General features: G+C 46.6%; 1 protein-coding gene across 5 annotated transcripts; it reads left to right on the top strand.

Annotated features, from left to right (window-relative positions):
* The first annotated feature begins 16573 nt into the window (after nucleotides 1-16573).
* LOC140419569 (uncharacterized) lies at nucleotides 16574-22560 on the top strand. Of its 5 annotated transcripts, none has more exons than XM_072503483.1 (3): nucleotides 16574-16770; nucleotides 18661-18831; nucleotides 19748-22560. In XM_072503483.1, the coding sequence occupies exon 3, from the start codon at nucleotides 20182-20184 to the stop codon at nucleotides 20971-20973; it is 792 nt and encodes a 263-aa protein (XP_072359584.1). In that variant the 5' UTR covers nucleotides 16574-16770; nucleotides 18661-18831; nucleotides 19748-20181; the 3' UTR covers nucleotides 20974-22560. The 5 variants fall into 5 exon arrangements, with proteins under 5 accessions (XP_072359584.1, XP_072359587.1, XP_072359586.1 ...); XM_072503486.1 differs by having other exon boundaries at nucleotides 16574-16711; XM_072503487.1 differs by lacking the exon at nucleotides 16574-16770 and adding an exon at nucleotides 16791-17266.
* Nucleotides 22561-27161: the final 4601 nt, after the last annotated feature.

The raw sequence follows: 27161 nt of genomic DNA on the forward strand, positions 1-27161 counted from the left end.
GGAAACAGGTCGCATTTGAAGCAAAGAACATCGTAGCAGATAGCGGAGGTAGATATGTAATGGTGAGTGGCAGGCTGGAGGGAATGGAGGTCGTGTTGGTTAACGTGTATGCCCCAAACTGGGACGATGTGGGATTTATGAGACGGATGCTGGGGCGTATACCGGACCTGGAGGTAGGAAACTTGATTTTAGGAGGGGACTTTAATACGGTGCTGGACCCGGGGCTAGATAGATCCAGCTCAAGGACCGGAAGAAGGCCGGCAGCGGCCAAGGTACTTAAGGGGTTTATGGACCAAATGGGGGGAGTGGATCCATGGCGATTTCTTAGACCTAGGGCTAGGGAGTTTTCCTTCTTCTCCCATGTCCATAAAGTGTACTCCCGGATAGATTTTTTTGTTTTGGGAAGGTCGTTGATCTCTAGGGTGGAAGAAGCTGAGTACTCAGCCATAGCGGTTTCGGATCATGCCCCACATTGGGTGGACCTGGAATTAGGAGAGGAAAGGGAGCAGAGAACACTCTGGCGATTAGATGTGGGACTGATGGCGGATGAGGGAGTGTGTGCAAGAGTGCGGGGGTGTATTGAGAGATATCTGGATGTCAATGACGACGGCGAGGTCCCTGTGGGAGTGGTATGGGAAGCACTAAAAGCGGTGGTCAGAGGAGAGCTGATCTCCATTGGGGCCCACAAAAGGAAAACAGAGACCAAGGAAAGGGAAAGATTACCAGGGGAGATTTTAAGGGTGGATAGGGAATTTGCAGAGACCCCGGAGGAGGAATTGTACAGGGAGAGGAGACGACTCCAGACGGAATTTGACCTTCTGACCACCAGAAAGGCGGAGGTACTGTGGAGGAAGGCACAGGGGAGGAGGTATGAATATGGGGAAAAGGCGAGTCGCCTGTTGGCTCATCAATTGCGAAAGAGGGCAGCAGCGAGGGAGATAGGAGGAATTAGAGACGAAAGGGGAGACACGGTGCGAAGGGCAGGAAAGATAAATGAGGTGTTCAAGACCTTCTATGAGGAACTGTATAGGTCTCAACCCCCAGAGGGAGAGGAGGGGATGCGGCAGTTCCTGGACCAATTGAGGTTCCCGAAAGTGGAGGAGCGGGGGGTGGTAGGCCTGGGGGCACCGATTGGGGTGGACGAGGTTATTAAGGGACTGGGAAGCATGCAAGCAGGGAAGGCCCCAGGACCAGACGGGTTCCCGGTGGAGTATTACAGAAAATATGTGGACTTGTTGGCCCCGTTGATGGTGAGGACGTTTAATGAGGCCAGGAAAGGGGGGACTCTACCCCCGACGATGTCGGAGGCGACGATATCGTTAATTTTGAAGAGGGATAAAGATCCGTTGCAGTGCGGGTCCTATAGACCCATTTCATTGCTGAACGTGGACGCCAAATTGTTGGCAAAGGTACTGGCATCGAGGATAGAGGACTGTGTCCCGGGGGTGGTGCACGAAGACCAGACAGGGTTCGTAAAAGGGAGACAACTGAATGTTAACGTGCGACGACTATTAGGGGTGATAATGATGCCCCCAGTGGAGGGGGAGGCAGAGATAGTGGCGGCAATGGACGCAGAGAAGGCATTTGATAGGGTGGAGTGGGAGTATTTATGGGAAGTGTTAAGGAGGTTTGGGTATGGGAACGGGTTTATTAGCTGGGTTAGACTTCTTTATGGGGCTCCAACGGCAAGCGTAGTTACAGGTCGACATAGATCGGAGTATTTCCGACTATATAGGGGAACAAGACAGGGATGCCCGCTGTCTCCATTGTTGTTCGCGTTGGCAATTGAACCTCTGGCCATGGCGTTGAGAGACTCCAGGAAATGGAGAGGGGTGATTAGAGGGGGAGAAGAACACCGAGTCTCGTTATATGCAGATGACCTATTGTTATACGTGTCGGACCCAGCGGGGGGAATGATAGAGGTTATGCGAATTTTGAGGGGGTTCGGGGATTTCCCGGGGTATAGGCTAAACATGGGAAGAGTGAATTATTTGTGATACATCCAGGGGACCAGAGTAGAGAGATAGAAGGCTTGCCTCTAAGGAAAGTGGAAAGAAACTTCCGATACCTGGGGATTCAGATCGCTAGGAGCTGGGGAACTTTGCACAGACTTAATCTGACACGGTTGGTAGAACAAATGGAGGAGGACTTCAAGAGGTGGGACATGCAGCCTCTATCGCTGGCGGGCAGGGTGCAAGCAATTAAGATGATGGTCCTCCCGAGGTTCTTATTTGTATTTCAATGTCTCCCTATACTAATCACTAAGACCTTTTTTAATAAAATAGACAGGAGCATCACGAGCTTCGTGTGGGCAGGGAAAGTTCCGAGAGTAAGGAGGGGGTTCCTTCAGCGTAGTAGGGACAGAGGAGGATTGGCACTACCGAACTTGGGCGATTACTATTGGGCCGCCAATGTGGCAATGATACGTAAATGGATGATGGAGGGTGAGGGAGCGGCGTGGGAAAGACTGGAGAGAAAGTCCTGTAAAGGGACGAGTTTAGAGGCGCTGGTGACGGCGCCGCTACCGATCTCACTTAAAAAGTTTACCACGAACCCGGTGGTGGCGGCAACATTGAATATCTGGGGACAGTGGAGGCGACAGAGAGGGGTGCGGGGAGCCCTGGTGGGGTCCCCAATCAGGAACAACCATAGGTTCGCCCCAGGAAGAATGGATGGAGGATTTCAGAGCTGGTTCCAGTTGGGAATTAGGAGGGTGGGAGATTTATTTATAGATGGGACTTTTGCGAGCTTGGGAGCATTGGAGGAAAAGTATAAGTTGCCCCGGGGAAATTTCTTGAGATATATGCAGGTAAGGGCATTTACTAGACAACAGGTGAGGGAATTTCCGTTGCTCCCGACACAGGGGATACAGGACAGGGTGCTTTCAGGGGTGTGGGTCGGAGAGGGCAAGGTGTCAGAGATTTACCGAGAGATGAGGGAAGAGGGGGAGGAGTCGGTGGGCGAACTAAAAGGAAAGTGGGAAGAAGAACTAGGGGAGGAGATAGAGGAGGGTATGTGGGCTGATGCCCTAAGCAGGGTAAATTCCTCTTCCTCATGCGCCAGGCTTAGCCTGATTCAATTTAAGGTGCTACATAGAGCACACATAACGGGAGCAAGATTGAGCAGGTTCTTTGGAGTGGAGGACAAATGTGGGAGGTGTGGCGGGAGCCCAGCAAACCACGCACATATGTTTTGGGCATGCCCGGCACTGGAAGGGTATTGGAAGGGAGTGACGGGAGTGATTTCGCGGGTGGTGAAGGCCCGGGTCAAACCAGGCTGGGGGTTAGCTCTATTTGGAGTTGCGGAAGAGCCGGGAGTGCAGGAGGCGAAAGAGGCCGACGTTGTGGCCTTTGCGTCCCTAGTAGCCCGGCGCAGGATCCTACTCATGTGGAAGGAGGCGAAACCCCCCGGACTGGAGGCCTGGGTAAATGATATGGCGGGGTTCATTAAACTGGAGCAGATAAAGTTTGCCCTGAGAGGATCGGCTCAAGGGTTCACCAGGCGGTGGCAGCCATTCCTCGACTACCTAGGGGAACGTTAGAGGGAAGACAGATGACCAGCAGCAGCAACCCAGGGGGAGGGAGGGGGGGTGGTTTAGTTTAGGTCAAAGATAAAGGGGTTTTGTTACTTGTGTATGGTTTAAAATTTCTGTATTGTTATTGTTGCGTTTGCTTTGTAAGAGGGGAAAAATTGTTGTTTGGGAAAAAATTTTCAATAAAACATTTATAAAAAAAAAAAAAGAAGGTGTGGAGGCTAAGGCTCCCGTTAGGTTATTCGAGGACTGGCTGCCATGTTGGGTGCCACGGTAGCACAGTGGCTAACACTGTTGCTTCACAGCGTCAGGGACCCAGGTTCAATTCCCAGTCTGTCTATGCAGAGTCTGCACATTCTCCCTGTGACTATGTGGGTTTCCTCCCAGTGCTCCGGTCTCCTCCCAGTGGTTGGAGGACTTCCACAAGTCCCAAAAGACGTGTTTGTGGGAGGAATTGGACATTCAGTGTGCCCGAACAGGCGCCGGAGTGTGGTGACTAGGGGATTTTCACAATAACTTAATTGCAGTGTTAATGTCAGCCTACTTGTGACAATAATAAAGATTATTATGAATGGGCTAAAGGGCCTCTTTCCGTGCTGTAAAACTCTCTGACTCTAAAGATAGAGGTGGTAGAGGGAGAGAGGGAATGACATTATAGAGAAACTGCCAAAGCCACAACATTCATAAGAACATAAGAACTAGGAGCAGGAGTAGGCCATCTGGCCCCTCGAGCCTGCTCCACCATTCAATGAGATCATGGCTGATCTTTTGTGGACTCAGCTCCACTTTCCGGCCCGAACACCAGAACCCTTAATCCCTTTATTCTTCAAAAAAACTATCTATCTTTATCTTAAAAACATTGAATGAAGGAGCCTCTACTGCTTCACTGGGCAAGGAATTCGATAGATTCACAACCCTTTGGATGAAGAAGTTCCTCCTAAACTCAGTCCTAAATCTACTTCCCCTTATTTTGAGGCTATACCCCCTAGTTCTGCTTTCACCCGCCAGTGGAAACAACCTGCCCGCATCTATCCTATCTATTCCCTTCATAATCTTATATGTTTCTATAAGATCCCCCCTCATCCTTCTAAATTCCAACGAGTACAGTCCCAGTCTACTCAACCTCTCCTCGTAATCCAACCCCTTCAGCTCTGGGATTAACCTAGTGAATCTCCTCTGCACACCCTCCAGTGCCAGTACGTCCTTTCTCAAGTAAGGAGACCAAAACTGAACACAATACTCCAGGTGTGGCCACACTAACACCTTATACAATTGCAGCAGAACCTCCCTAGTCTTAAACTCCATCCCTCTAGCAATGAAGGACAAAATTCCATTTGCCTTCTTAATCACCTGTTGCACCTGAAAACCAACTTTTTGCGACTCATGCACTAGCACACCCAGGTCTCTCTGCACAGCAGCATGTTTTAATATTTTATCATTTAAATAATAATCCCTTTTGCTGTTATTCCTACCAAAATGGATAACCTCACATTTGTCAACATTGTATTCCATCTGCCAGACCCTAGCCCATTCACTTAGCCTATCCAAATCCCTCTGCAGACTTCCAGTATCCTCTCCACTTTTTGCTTTACCACTTATCTTAGTGTCGTCTGCAAACTTGGACACATTGCCGTTGGTCCCCAACTCCAAATCATCTATGTAAATTGTGAACAGTTGTGGGCCCAACACTGATCCCTGAGGGACACCACTAGCTACTGATTGCCAACCAGAGAAACACCCATTAATCCCCACTCTTTGCTTTCTATTAATTAACCAATCCTCTATCCATGCTAATACTTTCCCCTTAATGCCATGCATCTTTATCTTGTGCAACAACCTTTTGTGTGGCACCTTGTCAAAGGCTTTCTGGAAATCCAGATATACCACATCCATTGGCTCCCCGTTATCTACCGCGCTGTTAATGTCCTCAAACAATTCCAGTAAATTAGTTTGGCACGACCTGCCCTTTATGAACCCATGCTGCGTCTGCCCAATGGGACAATTTCCATCCAGATGCCTCGCCATTTCTTCCTTGATGATAGATTCCAGCATCTTCCCTTCTACCGAAGTTAAGCTCACTGGCCTATAATTACCTGCTTTCTGCCTACCTCCTTTTTTAAGCAGTGGTGTCACGTTTACTAATTTCCAATCCGCCGGGACCACCCCAGAGTCTAGTGAATTTGGTAAATTATCACTAGTGCATTTGCAATTTCCCTAGCCATCTCTTTTAGCACTCTGGGATGCATTCCATCAGGTCCAGGAGACTTGGCTACCTTTAGCCCCATTAGCTTGCCCATCACGACCTCCTTGGTGAAAACAATCCTCTCAAGGTCCACACCTGTCATAGCCTCATTTCCATCAGGAAAGCTGATGTTTGTGGCCTGGGGGTCCCGTGGAGCACGTAGACATTCAGTGTGAGAGACTGCAGCCTCTATATAGCTACCTGAAGGGGTTATACAGCATTTGATTATAATTCGTGCTCCTTTCCACTCCATTATCAGGATGTTTGTGTGATATTTCCTTACTCTCAGTGTGATTTTACTTTATTTGAAATACATTTCAGCAGCAGGCTTACTGGTAATTTTTAAACCGAAGATGGTTATTTATTGTCACACAATTTCCCTGGATGTTTGAACATCTCAGTCTGTCTTATTCACACTCACTGACACATAAACAGAAATTAGATACAGATCAAGTTGAAGCTGTAATGATGAAAATGGAATGTAGACTGCAGACTTTATATCTCTGCAGGTCTGTTGTCTTCTTGTTGAGCAGGTCCTTTAGTTGGAGTGAAGCGTTTTTAGAAATAAATAATTATCATGAGGCTCTGAAGCTTCTTGTAGATGAATAGCTAGGAGGTTGGTTCTCAGGTGGCCTTGGAAGCTGGAATAAGTACAGTACTGTGGCTGCAGTGGGAGACATTCAGCTCTGCTGGTTCAGCTGGTTCCTGGTAATTCAGATGCTTCTCACACACACATTTGCTTTGTTCAGGGTTTATTATACTGCATCCCTGACTATTAACTGCAGGGTTAAAACTCAGACCTAGAACACCGCGATACAATAGCAGTTTACGATGCTCACTCACACTTATCTCTGCCCCAATTCGAGCTCATTCTCCTGTGTTCAATATGACACTTGGAGACCAACAGTCCCGAGATTTCATATTCCTCAAATGCTGGTTCATCCTGACACAACGGGACATTTAAGCTTCACAGGTGGCTGCAAAGTTTCCTTACTCAGATCCGTGTTAACTAAATATTGGTCACAGAATCGAATGTTGCCCACAGTTTAATGTCCATAATAACCTGTTAAGTTGCAGCCATCTTGGCAGAGTTTGTGGATCTTACAGTCTATAATATCTAGTATCTTTGTGCCGAGCGTGACATCTTGAATCTACTCTTGGGTCTGATTAAAACAGTGCATTGTCGCTGGGTGGGATCGGAGGCATGGTAGCACAGTGTATAGCACTGTTGCTTCACAGTTCCAGGGTCCCAGGTTTGATTCCCAGCTTGGGTCACTGTCTGTGGAGTCTGCACGTTCTCCCCGTGTCTGCGTGGGTTTTCCTCTGGGTGCTCCGGTTTCCTCCCACAAGTCCCGAAACGTGCTGTTAGGTAATATGGACATTCTGAATTCTCCCTCTGTGTACCCAAACAGGCACTGGAATGTAGCGTCTAGGGGTCTTTCACAGTCACTGGCACTGTTTATTAAAAAAATTAAAAATATTTTTTTTATTCTCCTCCTTTTTCACATTTTCTCCCAAACTTACACCCACCAACAATAAACAATAATCAGTAACAAATATGTCAATCCCCATACCAATAACAACGATCCCATCCTCCCACCAAACCCCAAACATTAGCCCGCATGTTCACACAAACAAATGACAAAAAGGAATTAGGGATCACCCATAGTCGCCATTAACACACACAGACACCCTCCCCCCAACCCTCCCACCCACCCGCCTCAACTAATGTTCTATGTTATCTGCTTCTTGAAAGTGCATAATGAATAATGCCCATGAATTGTAGAACCCCTCCATCCTTCCCCTCACTTCAAACTTAACCTTCTCAAGAGTCAAGAATTCCAATAGGTCCCCCCGTCACGCCAGGGCACAGGGTGGAGCGGTTGCTCTCCAACCTATCAGGATCCGCCTTCGGGCGATCAACAAGGCGAAGGCTACAACATCTGCCTCCGCACGCGTTTCCAACCCTGGGTGGTCCGACACCCCGAATAGGGGCCAGTTTCACGTGCATCACTTTAGAAATTATCCTAAAATCCTCCTTCCAATACTCCTCTCGCTTTGGACAGGACCAAAACATATGAACATGATTAGCAGCACCCCCCCCCCCCCACCTGCCCGCAACGTTCACACACATCTTCTACTCCTTCAAAGAATTGGCTCATCCTCGCCCTCGTGAGTTGTGCTCTGTATACCACCTTCAGCTGTACCAGCCCCAAACTTGCGCATGAGGTGGAGGCATTCACTCTCCGGAGCACCTCACATCAGAACCCCTCCTCCATATGCTCGCCCAACTCTTCCTCCCACTTTGCTTTGATCCTTTCCAGTGGTGCCTTCTCCTCTTCCAAAATAGCTCTGTAAACCGCCGACACTACCCCCTTCTCCAGTCCCCCTGTCATCGGCACCTCCTCCAGCAATGTGGAGACCTGCTCCACCGGGAAGCTCTGTCTCTCCTTTCTGGCAAAATCCCGAACATGCATGTATCTAAACATTTCCCCTTGCTCCAGCCCATACTTCGCTTCCAGCTCCTTCAAACTTGCAAACCGACCCCTAAGAAACAAATCTTTTGGTGTCTTAATCCCCTTCTCCTCCCATTTCCGAAAATTTCCATCCCACTTCCCTGGCTCAAATCTGTGCTTTCCCTGAATCGGCATTTCCCTTGACCCTGCCCCCAACCCGAAGTGTTGGCAAAACTGCCTCCAAATTCTCAATGAAGCTATTATTACGGGACTCCCTGAGTATTTCCCCGGGGCCATCGGGAGCGGCGCTGATGCTAGTGCTTTCAATCCGGACCCCCTGCACAAACTGTCCTCCATTCGTCCGTTCTGATCCACTGGGAATCAACCCCACTGACCCAGCTCCGCACCTTCTCCACATTCGCCGCCTAGTAGTAATACATCAGGTTCGGAAGACCCAAACCCCCTGCCTGCCTTCCCCTCTGTAGCAGCACCTTTCTAACTCTGGCCACCTTCCCTCCCCATATGAACAAAGTAATCCTTCCCTCAATCTCTTTGAAAAAAGCTTTTGGCAGGAAAATCGGCAGGCATTGAAAAATAAACAGAAATCCCACAAGGGAAAACAACCTCCTAAGAAGCTCTCTGAGAATCTTTCATGTCTCGATTCGGCTGCCTTCATTCCTCTAAACTCCAATAAGTAAAACCCAGCCTACTTAACCTCTCCCCATAAGAAAATCCCTCCATACTCGGGATCAACCTCGTGATCCTTCTCTGGACTGCCTTCAAAACCAATTGTCTTCCTTAGATAAGGGCACCAAAACTATTCAAAGTATACCAGGTGCAGTCTAACTAATGCCTTGTATAGTTTTAGCCAGACTTCCCCATGTTTATATTCTATTCCCTTTGAAATAAATGTCAACATTCAATTTGTCTCCATATTACCTGCAGAACTTGCTTTGTGTGGTTTCTGCACGAGGACCCCCAATTCCCCCGTTCCTTTAGCTTTCTACAGTCTTTCTCCATCTAAATAATATTCCGTTATGTTCTTCCTCCTACCAAAGTGTCTAACCTCACATTTTCCTACATTATGTTCCATCTGCCAAGTTTTTACTCAGTAAGTTACGCTGTCTCTGTCCCTCTGTGGATATTCTGTAATCCTCACCACTTGCCTTTCTATTTTTGTATCTGCAGCCATGGCAATAGTACATTCACTTATTAAACACAGTTTTGAAATTCATGTATATCACATCTACTGGTCCCCCTCTCTCTCGCCTTCTCGTTATCACCTCAAAGAATTGCAATAAATTTGTCAGGCATGATTTACCCTTCACAAAGCCGGGCAGACCCAGCTTGATTACACTCTGTATGCTTAAATGCTCAGCTATGAATGTCCCTGGCCTATAGTTACCTGTTTTTGATTCCCTCCCTTTTCAATAAGGGTGTTACATTGGCAGTTTCCCAATCCTCTTGGGGTAAGGTGGGAGGAGCCTGGAGTGGAGTTTGTACACCAGCACAGAACAGGCGGGCCGAATGGCCTGTTTCCCTGCTGTACACTTTCTGAAACTTTCGAATCCAATAACCGTAAATTCTCAGGGTAAAGGCTTGTGTCCACCTCAGCTCCGAGCTGGGAAACCGGACAGATCCCAAACAAATGGAAACCTTTAAAATCCAACAAAAAACACATTTCTCCCACATCTAACCCGCGGTTCCATTGTCTCCGGAATTCCCCATTTTATTGACATTTATTGTACATTTTCTGCCGATCCCAATCCGCGGGAACCGTCCGTCTCTGTCCTCCTGCCCTCGGCTGAAGACGTCTCCGCTCAGAGATTCGTCTCCCTCAGCTGCTTAGTGAGAGGTTTCTCCCCCCGAGAGATCTTCGTCAAGTGGACCGTCAATGACAAGCCGGTGAATCCCGGGAACTACAAGAACACCGAGGTGATGGCGGAGAACGGCAATAGCTCCTTCTTCATGTACAGCCTGTTATCCATTGCAGCGGAGGAGTGGGCCAGCGGCGCTTCTTACTCCTGGGTGGTGGGACATGAAGCCATCCCCTTGAAGATCATCAACAGAACGGTTGATAAATCCAGCGGTAAACCCAGTTTTGTGAACATTTCCCTCGCTCTGATGGACACCGTTAATTCATGTCAATGAGTATCTATTGGTTATATTTGCAACTAAAATAAAAATAATAAAGGTTTTTTCCTCCAATTGTGATTTAAATGCACAGCCGCTTAATTAATGGAGCTTCCACTTTGCTAAGGTCAGATCTGTTCAATGAGACCCGGATTTCTACAGGTCTGGTCCCCAAGTCTCATACAACCAGTGCTCCCAGCTCAGATACACCCTAGGTTAGAGACAGAGCAAAACTCATTCATTCCAGGATTCAGCAAAATATCTTCATTGACTTTCCTCCCGCTGAGGAGAAATCGGATACTTTCCCATTTCAGACAAACAAACACATCATATTTAGATCTCGGTGTTCCTGCTTCTCTCATTGTCCATCCCATTAAAATTAATGTCAGCTTTAAGTTGCTGCATCACACCCACTGGGAACTGAATTGAGGGTCACACAGAAACACAGACCAATAATCCCTAGTCAAAGAGAGGGGAAAGGGAAATTGTTAATCCACTGTCTCCCCACACCCCCAACAAAGAGAGGTGGGTGGGCATTATTTAATCCACTGTACCCACACTTCCCCAACAAAGAGAGCAAAGGGGCAATACTGACCCATTTTACCTCCACTTTCCCGACCAAAAGAGGAGGAAGGTGATGAGTGAACTTTCTGTATCTCCACCTCCAGCAGGGAGAACCCAAAGGCAATTTGCTGAGCTGACCAGAGAGAGGGAGATTATTAACTCAATATCTTCCCAGTCCCCAAGCAGGGAGTTTGGAAGTAAACGGTTCTCTAGACTAAGAACTCAGTTACTGACATTACAAGACGGCACTTAGCTTACTGGCTGAAGGGTTTCAAAGGCCATAATGATAAAGATGTCTGAAAGCATCTATTTGTGCAACATAATTGTTTTAGCACTCTTGTTCGTCTTATCCGTCTGCTAAAACCGATTCCCCATAATCCAAATCCAGACTGGTGATTGAATTCTCCCTGGGTTTTCACTGTTCTCTCCTGAGGCACCTCCTTGTATTTTTGCATTCGGTCACCTGATGTCAGCTTGCAACTCACAGAAAACACATTTATAAGCAGAAAGTTCAACATATTCTACATCGGTATCAATAATACCCACAAATGGCAACGCTACAGGCAGCTGATACAAATACACAGACAGATTAAGACACAAACACTACACATACATGCACACAGACCCACACACGCTCACACGTAGACACAAACACACACATAGAGACACATAGAAACACATGCATAAACATACACCCAGGCATAACGAACCACACATATTTTGACACAAAAACACACGCAAAAATTCACAAACATGCACCTAAACACAAGAAAGCACATGTTTATACACACAGACACACGTGCACATGCACACACACATCCACACACACAAGCGGGTACACAAATGTACACAGACACATACAACCACATGTCCACACAGATACACAAACATATGAAACGAGACAAGCAGATTGACAGAAGAATATGGAACACAAATATAACCAATAACATGTACATTAGCAGAATTTCACGATGACAGAAATATTTCCATTCAAACCGAGACAATAATCCATGTTAGCACACTAATCAGCTGGACACATATTAGCATACACTTACACTCATTAACACGAACACACATGAATACACAGAGAGTCATCAAAACACATCAATAGATAGTTATAAACAACCATCAGCGCATAAATAGCACTGCTGCCTCACAGCGCCAGAAACCCGGGTTCAATTCCAGCCTTGGGGGATTGTCGGTGTGGAGTTTCCACATTGTCCCGTGTCCGTGTTTCCTCCGCGTGCTCCGGTTTCCTCCCACAGTCCAAGGATGTGCAGGTTAGGTGGATTGGCCATGCTATATTACCCCTTAGTGCCCACAACGTTAGGTGGGGTTACGAGGTTCTGGAGATAGGGCAGGGGCATGCGTCCAGGTAGAGTGCTCTTTCGGAGGGTCGGTGCAGACTGAATGGGCCGAATGGCCTCGTTCGGAACAGTAGGGATTTTACGATAATGATTCTATGATGAAACACACGCATCAACAAACACACAAACGCATTTATCCAGACACAAACATTAAGACACTGACATGCATGTTGAACGTATAAAGACACATTAACACTTTCATTACTGGGCAGTGAAGTATAAACTTATATACAGTAGGGATTAATATATAAACATAGACTTCAACACACAAACACACACAATAAAACACTCATACATACAGATTAACAGAAGATAAACAAAGTTCACAGACAGGTGCTGACACACAAATACACAGATCAATACTCATTGACACATGAACACACACAATGACACTTACAAAGACATCGGGACACACAAAAGAAGAGTAAAGCAAAACACGAATTTCGCATCTACACAGACACAAAAGATAAAGAACAAACACAAACGGCAGGCAATGGCGGCACGGTGGCATAGTGGTTAGCACTGCTGCCTCACGCCACCATGAACCTGGGGTTGATCCCGCTCCTGGGTCTCTGTCCCAGTGGAGTTTCTCCATGACCCGTGGGTCTCACCCCACAACCCAAAGATGTGCAGGGGAGGTGGATTGGTCACGCTAACTTGCCCCTTACTTGGAAGAAACAAGTCACAGAGATCGATTTCTGAGTGTCACAAACTCAACAGTAGATATGCAATGACAAATATATTAAAGAATGAATTAGCAGCGGGAGAAAATGAAGCGAGAATATTAAAAATATATCCTGGATTAATAAACAATCTGATTATATTTATTTGCTCTATCCTCGTAGATACCACAGACCACACCTGGACTGAAGACTATGAGGATGATAACGGGAACATCTGGACAACCGCTTCCACATTCATCACCCTGTTCTTCCTGAGCATTTCCTACAGCGCTGCAGTCACTCTGGTGAAGGTGAGAAGATTCAATCCACTCACACTTCAAACTGACAGAAGCCGTTTCAAAAATCTCTAAATGTTTGATTGATTAAAAACTCTAACATCAATGTCCCAGATCATAAACATCTGCTTCGTCATTTTCTCTCTCTTTTACAGATCAAATGATCGGTTGACTTTCGGACGCTGTAGATTTTCCTCAACTGTTTATTGTGATGTGCGTGTGACAGAAATACAATATCTCCTCTTGGTGACTCTCACAGTAAAATTCTCTCAGTTTATTATTCTGCATCTGTAACTGAGACAATCATGGACAGTATTTCTGTTTTTCAGTTTGAAATGTACGAGGTAATTTTGGCTGTAATGTAATTGTAGCTAATAATTTCCCTCAATGTCATGTCTAAATAAGTAACTTATCTCGTACCTTATTTACAACAGTTGCCTTCCCTTTATGTTGAGCTCCTGTTCTCTCTTTCTGATGTCTGTTACAGTTGTACATACATTTGGCAGCTCAGAGGGCATGTGTTCTGTTCTCAGTGTGACCCTCAATCGTTATGTTCCCTTTTGTTAATTCAAAATAAGCTTTTCTGTAATATTTTCTCTGAAATTGTAATAAATATTGAATGAAAAATTAAGAAAATAAGACTTTGCCGAACTCCTTTCTCTAAGGTCCTTCGGGAGCGCTCCATTTCCCCGATTATATCGTTTTCTCCCCTTTCCCAGACAGATATTTCTCACCAGTCCTGTCTGGGATGTTACTGAACTCATGGCCCCTCAGTGAAAGCGCCACTGCGCCACCAAGCGGCCCATCCGGGTAAAGCCAACTTCACCTTTGCCTTATTTTGGTAAACTCCAGAGACAGAATGCCAGCTAAAGAATTCCAGATTCACTGCCCTCTGAGAGAAGAAATGTCTCCTCATCTCTGTCCTAAATTTGAGATCCCTTACTCTGAGATTATGCCCTTTGGTCTTAGACTCTCCCACAAGAGGAAACAAGATGATTTTTCAGGCTGTCTCACTGGTTAAAGCTCTTTCCACAGTCAGTTCACTGGGTCACCCCCACTCAGGTGTGTGTGTGTCTCGGGGCTTTTCCAGTCACACTGATGTTTGAAATCTCTTCCCACAGTCAGAACAGACAAGCACATTGACAGTTTGTGATATTTAGATCCTAATGAATTGAGTGACTGTCAGATCTCGATGTTATATTTGGTTCGAGTTGCCAGGCTGCCAATCCTCCCGTTCTAATGCCTGAAAAAGAAGTTTACAAAAATTATCATTTTAAGAATAGGATATAAATTCACAACAGATCATTCTAGTTTCTATCGAACCTTCTTTCCTCTCTTGCTTTTCCCAAGCATGTGGTCCAGTCAAAATAAAAGACCCAAATCAGCTAGAAGTCCCAACAAAAGTGTTGGGAACCTTCCTAACTGAACCAGAATATTGTTCCCAGTGTCTCTGAAACAGCTGTCCGCTGAGGTGTCCACTGGTTGTGGAAGGTGTCAAACATTCTGGTGGATAGCGCATGCTCCCTCTGCAGGGCCACTGGGAATAGACAAGACCACAGAACAGCGGTCGGCAGCCAGAGTAACCACCCATCCGCCTCCATAATAATATTAATAATAATCTTTATTGTCACAAGTAGCCTTACATTAACACTGCAATGAAGTTACTGTGAAAAGTCCGTAGTCACCACACTCCGGCGCATATTTGGGTACATAGAGGGGGAATTCAGAATGTCCAATTCACCCAACAGCATGTCTTTCGGGACTTGTGGAAGGAAACCGGAGCACCCGGAGGAAACCCACAGGGAGAACTTGCAGACTCCACACAGACAGTGATCCAAGCTTGGCATCGAACCTGGGACCTTGGAGTTGTGAAGCAACAGTGCTAACAGTGCAGGGGCTGTTTAGCACAGGGCTAAATCACTGGCTTTGAAAGCAGACCAAGGCAGGCCAGCAGCGCGGTTCAATTCCAGTACCAGGCTCCCCGAACAGGTACTGGAATGTGGCGACTAGGGGCTTTTCACAGTAACTTCATTTGAAGCCTACTTGTGACAATAAGTGATTTTCATTTTAATTTCATTACCACTGTGCTACCGTGCCGCCCACACCACCCAGCTACAATGCACTGTTTTAATAAGACCCAAGAGTAGATTCAGGATGTCACGCTCAGCACAAGGATACTAGATATTATAGACTGTAAGATCCACAAACTTTGTCATGATGGCTGCAACTTAACTGGTTATTATGGACATTAAACTGTGGGTAATATTCGATTCTGTGACCAATATTTAATTAAACACGGTCCCGAATAAGGAAACTTTGCAGCCACCTGCGAAGTTTAAATGTCTCGTTGTGTCAGGATGAACCAGCATTTGAGGAGCATGAAATCTCTGGACTGTCGGTCTCCAAGAGCCATATTGAACACCGGAGAATGAGCTCGAATTTGGACAGAGATAAGCGTGAGTGAGCATCGTAAACTGCTATTGTATCGGGTGTTCTGGGTCTCAGAGTTTTAACCCTGCAGTTAATTGTCAGGGATGCAGTATAATAAACCCTGAACAAAGCAAATGTGTGTGTGAGAAGCACCTGACGCACCAGGAACCAGCTGAACCAGCAGAGCTGAATGATTTCCAGTGCAGCCACAGTACTGTACTTATTCCAGCTTCCAAGTCCACCTGAGAACCAACCTCCGAGCTATTCATCTACAAGAAGCTTCAGAGACTCATGAGAATTATTTGTTTCTAAAAACGCTTCACTCCAACTAAAGGATTAGCTCAATAAGAAGACAACAGACCTGCAGAGATATAAAGTCTGCAGTCTACATTCCATTTTCATCATTCCAGCTTCAACTTGATCTGTATCTAATTTCTGTTTATGTGTCAGTGAGTGAGAATAAGACAGACTGAGATGTTCAAACATCCAGGGAAATTGTGTGACAATAAATAACCATCTTCGGTTTAAAAATCACCAGTCAGCCTGCTGCTGAAATGTATTTTAAATAAAGAAAGATCACTCTGAGGGTAAGAAAATATCACACAAACATCCCGATAATGAACTGGAAAGGATCATGAAATGTAATCAAACGCTGTATAACAGCCTTCAGGTAACTATACAGAGGCTGCAGCCTCTCACACTGAATGTCTACGTGATCCACAGACACCTCCAGGCCACAAACATCAACTTCAGTTTGGGAGTGGGTGAAATTTTTTGGAACCTGTTTACCAAAGTCCAACTCTGCGGGCGCTAGGACCCGGCTGGAGAACAGAAACCTTCAGGCCCCGCCTACTAACTGTTGCATCGCCAAGACGCTAGCGCATGCGCTCTGCTTCCCCAAGATGGCGGCTGTGAACCAGGGCCTGGTCCCGGGAGAGAGCTGACCGGCGGTGATGTGACCTGAGGATCACCGCACCTCAGGCAAGGGGCCAGGTTGGGAAGGCGGTGCCTTCAGGAATAACTGGGAAGGTGATGCTTGGTTAGTTGCTGCAGTCTGTGCAGTGAAGGTGCTGTCACAGTGGTGTGAGGTGAGGAAGTACAGGATTATCACCCAGCAATGATCAGTTAAGGGGAATGTAAATCCAGCTCAGGCTGCTTTCAGATTGGAAAGGGAGCTAAGGTGTGTCCTCAGAGCTGGTGAGTGTTGAGGCTTTGGCAGTTTCTCTATAACGTCCCTCTCTTTACAGCACGGAAAGAGGCCCTTCGACCCATTCATAATAATCTTTATTATTGTCACAAGTAGGCTTACATTAACACTGCAATGAAGTTACTGTGAAAATCCCCCAGTCGCCACACTCTGGCGCCTGTTCGGGCACACAGAGGGAGAATTCAGAATGTCCAATTCACCTACTAAGCTCATCGTTCGGGACTTGTGGGAGGAAACCGGAGCACCTGGAGGAAACCCATGCAGACACGGGGAGAATGAGCAGACTCCACACAGACAGAGAACCAAGCTCGGAATCGAACCTGGATCCCTGGTGCTGTGAAGCAGCAGTGCTAACCACTATGCTACCGTGCCGCCCAGTAAGTTTATTAGATTACTAGCTCTGGATGAATTGTGTCCCAGGATGCTGTTGGAGGCGAGTGAGAGATTGCAGAGACTCGGACCCAAAGTTTTAACCACAAATTAGGCCTGTTTTTGCTGGAATTTAGACATTTAAGGTGTGATCTAATTGATGTATTTAAGATATTAACAGGGAAAGACAGGATAGATAAAGATCAACTATTTCCACTGGTTGGAGATTCTAAAATTAGGGATCATTGTCTAAAAATTAGGGCTAGACCGTTCAGGAGAGATGTTCGGAAGAACATCTTCACACACAGGGTGGGAGAGGTTTGGAACTCTCTCCCACACACAGCAGGTGAAGCTGGATCAGTTGTTAAGTTTAAATCGGAGGTAGAGTTTTGTTAAGCAAAGATATTCAGGGATATGGAGTTAGGTCACAGATCAGCCATGATCTCACTAAATGGCAGGACAGATGCGAGGGGATGAATGGCCTACTCCTGTCCCTGTGTGTATTTCTGTGATTCTGAAATTCAGACAACGATACCATGATAGGGCGAAGAGTCCTGATTGGCACCTGAGTTAGTTCGAGCTGCAAACCATCCCTTCAGATCCTTGCCCTTCATGGATTTCATGAAGGCCAAGGTAATAGTTGGATTATTGAAAGACTTGACGGAGTTGTTGGATACCATTTTTCGGGTCTCAGGATAACGCACAACGTAATTCACGCCGCACAGCCTTGCGTTGCCTTTGAACCTCATCGAGGCCTCGACGCTTCGTTTGTGTTGCTGCCGAAATTCCTGGAAGAAGTAAATCCTCACTCCTTCCTGCAGCCAGGTTCCACCTCATCGTTCCCTCTCCAGGACATTCTCTCAAGTTGTGGAAGCGAATGATTACGGGCCTGGGATGAAAACTATCCCTCGGCCTCAAAGACCGATGCTCCCTTTCTAATTTGGAACGCCCAGGCTTCACATCCAGCTCGAGAAAACGTGGCAGTCGGTCCTCGAAGAACCTAACGGGAGTCTTACTCTCCACACTAAATGGACAGAAAATATCATAATTTATGGGCAGCACAGTGGTAGATCCAGGGTCCCAGGTTCGATTCCCAGCTTGGGTCACTATCTGTGCGGAGTCTGCACATTCTCCCCGTGTCTGCATGGGTTTCCGCCGGGTGCTCAAGTTTCCTCGCACAGTCCAAAGATGTGCAGGTTCGGTGGATTGGCCACGATAAATTGCCCTTCGTGCCCAAATAAAAGGTTAGGTGGGGTTACGGGGATGGGGTGGAGGTATGGGCTTGGGTGGGGTGCTGTTTCCAAGGCGCAGACTCGATGGGCTGAGTGGCCTCCTTCACTGTAAATTCTATGATGACCATCTGACAGGCCAATGACTCAGATGTTCTTTTTCCGAACCTCAGTTCTCCAGGACCTCCGCCAGCCACTTGACTGGTTTTCAAAGGATTGAATTCGACGGAAGCATCTTGCTGAATGTTCAGGATTCTCTCCTCCGGACCATCGAGCCTCTCCATGGCGTTTTGGAGCTGGGCCTCATGAGCTCACAGATATTGAGTCAGCACACTCCGCCTCTGGTCAGTAACACGGATAATGTTGACAGTCATCATTTTCGCCGCCTCCCAGAGCCCCAGAGAGCTCGGGGTCGAGAGACCTCCTGAGGGTCAGGCCGCCATGTTGAAAAGGCGGCTCCATTCCCACTGAATCCACCTGTGCTGTTTTATCAATGCATTTCTTCACGTTTTCCAGCATAATCCTACCAATCCGAACCCTGAAATCTTCCAGGGACACGATAACAAATATGAATTCAAGGATTAGGTAGATGAGTGCCAGGCAATCAGGATAAGTGTCAGATTGTAGGTTAGTGGCACCAGAACCTGTGGAAAAGCAGCTACTCCCGCACCTGTATCGCATGCCTGACACCTCCCCACTCCCAGTCAGAAATCTGATTGATGAGGATGTTGAGTGTTATGCGGAACTTGCAGGTAAATGGAGAGAAAGCTGAGATGAGAAGGGATTTCTTTACTCGACGATGTGGTGAAGATTTGGTATTCTCTATCCCCGAGGATTCTGGAGCTTCAGTCATCAAATATTTTCAAGACACAGACGGATCGGTTTCTAGATATTGAAGATGTCGAGGGATATGAGGGATAGTGTGGGAAAACGGTGCTGAGGTAGATTAGCCAATGGTCCCATTGAATGGATCAGGCTCGATGGGCCGAATTGCCGACTGCAGCTCATACTTGTTATGATCTCCTGGACAGGAAGCTGTGCGCTTGGATTTGTCAATCAACCTGAATCAGCACCTTCAGGAGAATTAGGAGGGTCAATATGAGATACAGCAGAGTGAGAATGGAGGGAATGTGTGGGATGGACATTTACAGCTTTTGGGGAATAAGAGAGAGGAAAAAAAGTGACATAGAAACTAGAATTGTCTGTTCTGAGTTTCTATCCTGTACTGACAGTGATGAATTTTGTAAATTGTTTTTACAGGATATTAGACGAGGAGGAATTACAGACAGAAATCTCAAACGTTACATCTTGATCTGACAGTCACTTCTTTCCTTAGAACCTGGATATCATCGGGCTTTGAATCTAGAAGGAGAAATGTTTCCCCGAACAGTCAGCTAAATATTTCAACCATCAGTGTGACTGGAAAAGCACCGAGACCCACACAACACACACCCGAGTGGGGGTGTTCCAGTGAACTGACGGTGGAAACATCAGTGTGACTGGAAAAGCACCGAGACCCACACAACACACACCCGAGTGGGGGTGTTCCAGTGAACTGACTGAGGAAAGAGCTTTAACCAGTGACACAATCTGAAAAACATCACAATATTCAGAGCGGGGAGGGACCGTACTCGTGTTGTGGACGAGGCTTCAACTGATTGTCCTGCCTGGAGAGACGTCAGGAGACCCAAAACATGGAGAAACCGTGGAAATGTGGGGACTGTGGGAAGGGATTCAGAGCCCCATCTCTGCTGGAGCTTCATCGGCGCAGTCACACTGGGGAGAGGCCATTCACCTGCTCCAAGTGTGGGAAGGGATTCATTCAATTATCCACACTGCAGACACACCAGCAACGTCACACTGGGGAGAAGCCATTCACCTGCTCTCAGTGTGGGAAGGGATTCAATGATTCATCCACCCTGCAGAGACATCAGCAAATTCACACTGGGGAGAGGCCATTCACCTGCTCTCAGTGTGGGAAGGGATTCACTCAGTTATCTCACCTGCAGACACACCAGCGAGTTCACACTGGGGAGAGGCCATTCACCTGCTCTCAGTGTAGGAAGGGATTCACTCAGTTATCTCACCTGCAGACACACCAGCGAGTTCACACTGGGGAGAGGCCATTCACCTGCTCTCAGTGTGGGAAAGGATTTGCACATTTATCCACCCTGCAGACACACCAGCGAGTTCACACTGGGGAGAAGCCATTCACCTGCTCTCAGTGTGGGAAGGGATTCACTCGGTTATCTCACCTGCAGACACACCAGCGAGTTCACACTGGGGAGAGGCCATTCACCTGCTCTCAGTGTGGGAAGGGATTCACCCAGTTATCTCACCTGCAGACACACCAGCGAGTTCACACTGGGGAGAGGCCATTCACCTGCTCTCAGTGTGGGAAAGGATTTACTCTATTATCCAACCTGCGGAGACACCAGCGAGTTCACACTGGGGAGAGGCCATCCACTTCTCAATGTGAGACGTGATTGCATGTTTCATTGGACTTGCTGTGACACCAACAATTTCATAATCGATTACAGGGCTTGGATTCTGCCGTTATTGTTTCTGCTCTACGCCCAGGACTGCATTTTGTTAATTCTGACAGGTGGTCAGTGGGATGGTCGGAGGGTTTCTTTATGCTGGACTGGCCGGTCTCACCACCTTGCCTCCAGTGGGCTGATTCTCTTTGAGCCTGGTTGCTAAAACCTGGCTTCAAAATTGCACAAGGATCACAGAGTAAAAGGATGTTTGGAAGTTTGAAGATATTTAGTTTCCATTTCTGTTTCAAACCCCCCAAAGCATGCCACGTTGCCATGGAGATGGGCCCTGGTGGTTACATGGTTACTTTGTTTAAGTTATCTGGGTGTCCCTGACAGAAGGAAACTATCAGGTTATCAGCGTCAAGTTGCCTGAGGTGGATGAGGAAACTGATTGGTACAGGGAATACCTAATATTTAAGGAATTATTACGTATTTATCAGGGGTCGGTTAGCTCAGTTGGCTGGACGGCTGGTTCGTGACGCAGAGCAAGGCCAACAGTGAGGATTCAACTCCCGTACTGGCTGAGTTTATTCATGAAGGCCCCACCTTCTCAACCAGGCCCCTCGCCTGAGGTGTGCTGACCCTCAGGTTAAATCACCTCCAGTCAGCTCTCTCTCTGTCAAAGGGGAGAGCAGCCTATGGACCTCTGGGATTTTGTGACTTTTATTTCACATATACACAACAAATATAGATTCCTTTCGGGAACAAAAATCCAACAGGAAAAGTGATGCAACCGTGACTAACAAGAAAAGTTAAAGATTCCATGAGATCCATTAGAATTCAGCAAAGGAGGACCAAGAAACTGATGAGAGCAAACTGGCGAGAAACATAAAAACCGACTGGAAAAGCTTCTGCAGGAATGTGAAAAGGAAAAGATTAGCAAAGACCAATGTGGGTCCATTCCAGGCAGAGACAGGAGAGTTTAGAATGGGGAATGAGGAAATGCAGAGAAACTAAACAATGTGTGTCTGTCTTCACAGAGGAAGATACAGAAATTGTCCCCAAAACACCAGAGAACCAAGGGACTGGTGGAGATTAGTATTGGTAAAGAAGTCGTACTGGAGAAATGAATGGGGTTGAAAGTGAATAAAACTCCAAAAGCTGATGATCCACACCCCAGAGTGTTGAACGAGCTGGCTGTAGAGATCTCTATTCCTCATTCTAAATTCTCCTGACTCTATCTGGAACAGACAAACCTTTGTTTGAGCCAAACGTTTCCTTTTTACGTAGCCACAGAAGCTTTAACAGTCAATCTTTATGTATTTTGCCAATTCACATTCTATTCTATTCTCCCTTTGTTTCTCAGTGTCTTGGTTGAAGAACTGAAGTAAATCCTCGGGAATGAATTATCACTTTGGACAGGTTCTGAGACAATTAAATTTTGACTTCCAGGACAGAGTAACTATAATCGTGGAGTGTGATTGTCGGTTATGTAAAAGGGGAAAGTTCTATTTTATAGTTTATGTGTAGGTTTCCAAGTTAAAGTAGCTTCTAGTTTGTTTGTTTGTTGTATTAAAAGTCATAAAACTTGAAGACCCGTCGTGTGATCCTTTAATTTGTTGACTGGGGATTTGAATTTTTTATAAGAAGTTGCTGAACTTTATGGGGGTCCAGATCCACAAGTTTTGTCTTCCTATTTGACCCTCTGGCACCTTTCTGTCTCTATTGCTCATATCACTGACAGCCAGTTGATGGAGCTGAGGGCTGAATTTAGCTGAGAATAATGGGACCTGTGCCACATTGGGAAACTGCCATGGGTGTCGCTAATAGAGACAGGAAGGTGCTGGAGGACCGGGTGGGAACTGCACCACCAACCAATCGGGGTTCAGGGGCGAGGGTGACCGGTGCTGATGGTGATGTTACCCCCAGGGTTCAGTGCCCCCGTGTCCAAAGCGGGGAGTCATGGGAACAGGGTACAGAGGAGCCGAAGGGAAACCATTTGGGACCAGAATATTGTGAACATTCTGTTACTCTGGTTATCTTTGATCCTCAAGTAATTTTCTGTTAGTTTTTTTTAACCATGTTCTGTTTCGTCAATAATCTTTTAACAGGAAAATATTTGAATTTGTTGGACATTTCCTGATTAAATCTGCTCACTTTCAGGAAAGTGGGTGAGAGGTTAACAGAAAATGAGTCCCTCTAAGGTAATTGGCAAAGGAGCCGGAGGGGTAGAGGGGATTTTAATTTTCTTTTGACACTGTTTGAAAATGGGTTCAGGGAATCAATCGTGACTGACTAATTTATCAAGGTTCTCTGAGGAAGTAACAAGGGATGTCAATAAAGGAGAACCTGTAGATGTGCTTTGTCTGGATTTGCAGAAGGTATTTCCCAAGGAGCCACATCAAAGATTATTACACAAAATATGAGCTCATGGTGTGGGGGCAACATATCAGCATGGATAGAGGATTGGTTAGCGAACAGGAAGCAGCCAGTAGGTATAAATGGGTCATTTCTGGATGGGTAAGATGTGACAAGTGGAATGTCACCAGGATCAGTGCTGGGCTCGGAACCATTTACAATCTGTATGAATGTGTTGGATAACGGGATTGAATGGCGGCTAAATTTTCTGATGCTTAAAGACGGGTAGGAAAGTAATTTGTGAAGTGGATTTAAGGAGTCTGCAAAGGACTACAAATAGGTTAAGTGAGTGGGCAAATGACAAATGGAGCATAACTTTGGAAAATGTGAATTGTCCACCTTGTCAGGAAGTGTTAAATAAAACTATTATTTAAATGGAGGGAGATTGCAGAACTCTGAGGTACAGAGGGATCCCGGTGCCCGATCCCAAGTTAGTCTGCAGGTGCAGCAAGTGATTAGGAAGGTCAGTGGAATATTGTTTATTGCAAAGAAAATCTAATATAAATGTAGGTATGTTTTGCTGCAGTTGTATAGAGTCAGAGAGGTTTACAGCATGAAAACTGGCCCTTCGGCCCAACTTGTCCATGCCGCCCAGTTTTTACCACTGAGCTCATCCAAATTGCCCGCATTTGGCCCATAACCCTCTATACCCAGCTTTCCCATAGAACTGTCTGATACTCGCAAGCCTTAGTGTGAAAAAAATTCCCCTCTGTACTCTTTTATATCTCTCCCCTCTCATCTTAAACCTATGCCCTCTAGTTCTAGACGCCTCTACCTTTGGGAAAAGATGTTGACTATCTACCTTATCTATGCCCCTCATTATTTTGCAGACCTCTGTAAGATCACCCTTAAGCCTTCTATTCTCCAGGGAAAAAATTCCTAGTCTATCCAGCCTCTCCTAACTCAAACCATCAAGTCCTGGTCGCATCCGAGTAAATCTTTTCCGCGCTCTTTCTAGTTTAATAATATCCTTTCTATAATAGGACCAGAAATGTACACAGTGCTCTAAGTGTGGCCATACCAATGTCTTGTACAAGTTCAGCCAGACGTCCCAACTCCTGTATTCAATGTTCTCACCAATGAAACCAAGTATGCCGAATGCCTTCTTCATCACCCTGTCCACATCTGACTCCACTTTCAAGGAGCTATGAACCTGTACTCCTAGATCTCTTTGTTCTTTCACTCTCCCCAACTCCCTCCCATTAACTGAGTAGGTCCTGCCCCGATTCGATCAACCAAAATGTATCACCTCACATTTATCTAAATTTAATTCCCATCTGCCATTGATCGGCCCACTGGTCCAATTGATCAAGTTCTGATGCAATCCTAAATAACATTCTTCACTGAATCTTGGTGTCATTTGCAAACTTACTATCCATGCCTCCTACATTCTCCTCCAAATCATTAATTTCAATAACAAATAACATTGGACCCAGCACTGATCCCTGAGGCACATCGCTGGTCACAGGCCTCCAGTTGGAAAAACAACCTTCTACAACTACCCTTTGGCTTCTGTCGCCAAGCCAATTTTGTATCCAATTGACTACCTCATCCTGGATCCCGTGAGATTTAACCTTGTGCAACAACCTACCATGCAGTACCTTGTCAAAGGCCTTGCTAAGGTCCATGTAGACAAGGTCAACTGCACTGCTCTCATCTACCTTGTTGGATACCCCTTTAAAAAACTCAACCAAATTTGTGAGGCATGATTTTCCACTCACAAAGCCATGCTGGCTGTCCCTAATCAGTCCTTGCCTCTCTAAATGCCGGTAGATCCTGTCTCTCAGAATACCTTCCAACAACTTACCCACCACAGACGTGAGGCTCACCAGTCTGTAGTTCCCAGGCTTTTCCCTCTGGCCTTTCTGAAACAAAGGCACAATATTTGCTACCCTCCAATCTTCAGGCACCTCACCTGTGGCTGTCGACGATTCAAATATCTCTGCTCGGGGACCGCAATTCCACCCCCCCCCCCCTAGCCTGGGATACATTTCATCAGTTTCCAGGGATTTACCTACCTGGATGTGCTTTAAGCTTGATCTAACCCCATTCCCCCACTCCACTTTGTGGGTAATCTGCGATCCCAAAACCAAATTTTAACAGTCCCACCTCGCCATACCTTCCATACTGTCTCTCCTATACTTGGCATCCAGGAATGGTTTTGAAAATGAAATGAAAATGAAAATCGCTTATTGTCACGAGTAGGCTTCAATGAAGTTACTGTGAAAAGCCCCTAGTCGCCACATTCCGGCGCCTGTTCAGGGAGGCTGGTACGGTAATTGAGCCTTGCTGCTGGCCCGCCTTGGTCTGCTTTAAAAGCCAGCGATTTAGCCCAGCGTGCTAAACCAGCCCCTTGGTTTTGCTAACCTGCCTGTGTATCTGCACCTGGCAGTGTTTGAGGATAGAGGGGAACTGGAGCTTTACTCCGTATCTAACCCCGTGTTGTACCTGTCCTGGGAGTGGTTGATGGGGGTCAGTGGAGAGGCAGCTTTACTCTGTATCTAACTCTTGTGTTGTACCTATGCTGGGAGTGTTTGATGGGGTCAGTCTATAAGGAGATTTTTTCTGAATCTAACCTCGTGCTGCACCTGGCCTGGGAGTGTTTGATGATAGAGTGTAACTGGAGCTTGACTCTGTATCAAACTCTGTGTTGTACCTGTCCTGGGAGTGTTTGGTGGGGACAGTGCAGAGGAGGATATACATTGTATCTAACCTTGTGTTATACCTATTGTGGGAGTGTTTGATGGGGACAGCATCGAGGGAGATTTACTCTGTATCTAACACCATTTTGTGTCTGCCTTGGGAGTGTTTCATGGGGCAATGTAGAGGGAGCTGTGCTGTAACTGATTGGAGAATGGTTCAAGCTGGCACTTGGTACTCAGCTTTTCCAGTACAGACACCCTTCACTTTAAAAATAACATTTCATTCAGAGCTAAGAGAAACCATCACCGGTGCGTCCACTGTCCGTCCGTCCCCCGTCCCGTCCCCCGTCCCCCCTTCCCACAAACACACACCCCGCAGGCCCAGAGGGACAGTGAGGGTCTTGAACATTGTTGTACAGTCTGATTGATATTTCATATGAGACTTTTTCAGTTCCATAGAATCACTATGGTGCAGAGGAGGCTATTTGGCCCATCAAGTCTGCACCAACCCTCCAATGCGGCACCCCACTCGGGACCACTCCTCCACCCTATTCCCAGAACCTCACCTAACCTTTGGCCACTCAGGGGAAATCTTTTAGAATGGCCAATCCACCTAACCTGTGCATCGTTGGACTGTGGGAGGAAACCGGAGCACCTGGAAGGAACCCACGCAGACAAGGGAGGAAGTGTAAACTTTACACAGTCACCCAAGGCTGGAATCGAACCCCCCACCCTCTGATCTACAGTCAGCCTTTGTTCGAATGAAAAGAGCCCCAGTTTCTCTAATCTCTCCTGGTAACTAAAGCCTCTCTTCCCTGGGATCTTAGAGTCTTAGAAAATACAGCACAGAACAGGCCCTTCGGCCCACGATGTTGTGCCGAACCTTTGTCCTAGATTAATCATAGATTATCATTGAATTTACAGTGCAGGAGGAGGCCATTCGGCCCTTTGAGTCTGCACCGGCTCCTGGAAAGAGCACCCTACCCAAACTCAACACCTCCACCCAACACCAAGGGCAATTTTGGACATTAAGGGCAATTTATCATTGGCCAATTCACCTAACCTGCACATCTTCGGACTGTGGAAGGAAACCGGAGCACCCGGAGGAAACCCACGCACACACAGGGAGGACGT

This window comes from Scyliorhinus torazame, chromosome 5 (assembly GCF_047496885.1).
Source record: "Scyliorhinus torazame isolate Kashiwa2021f chromosome 5, sScyTor2.1, whole genome shotgun sequence".
In the NCBI taxonomy this organism is placed as follows: domain Eukaryota; kingdom Metazoa; phylum Chordata; class Chondrichthyes; order Carcharhiniformes; family Scyliorhinidae; genus Scyliorhinus; species Scyliorhinus torazame.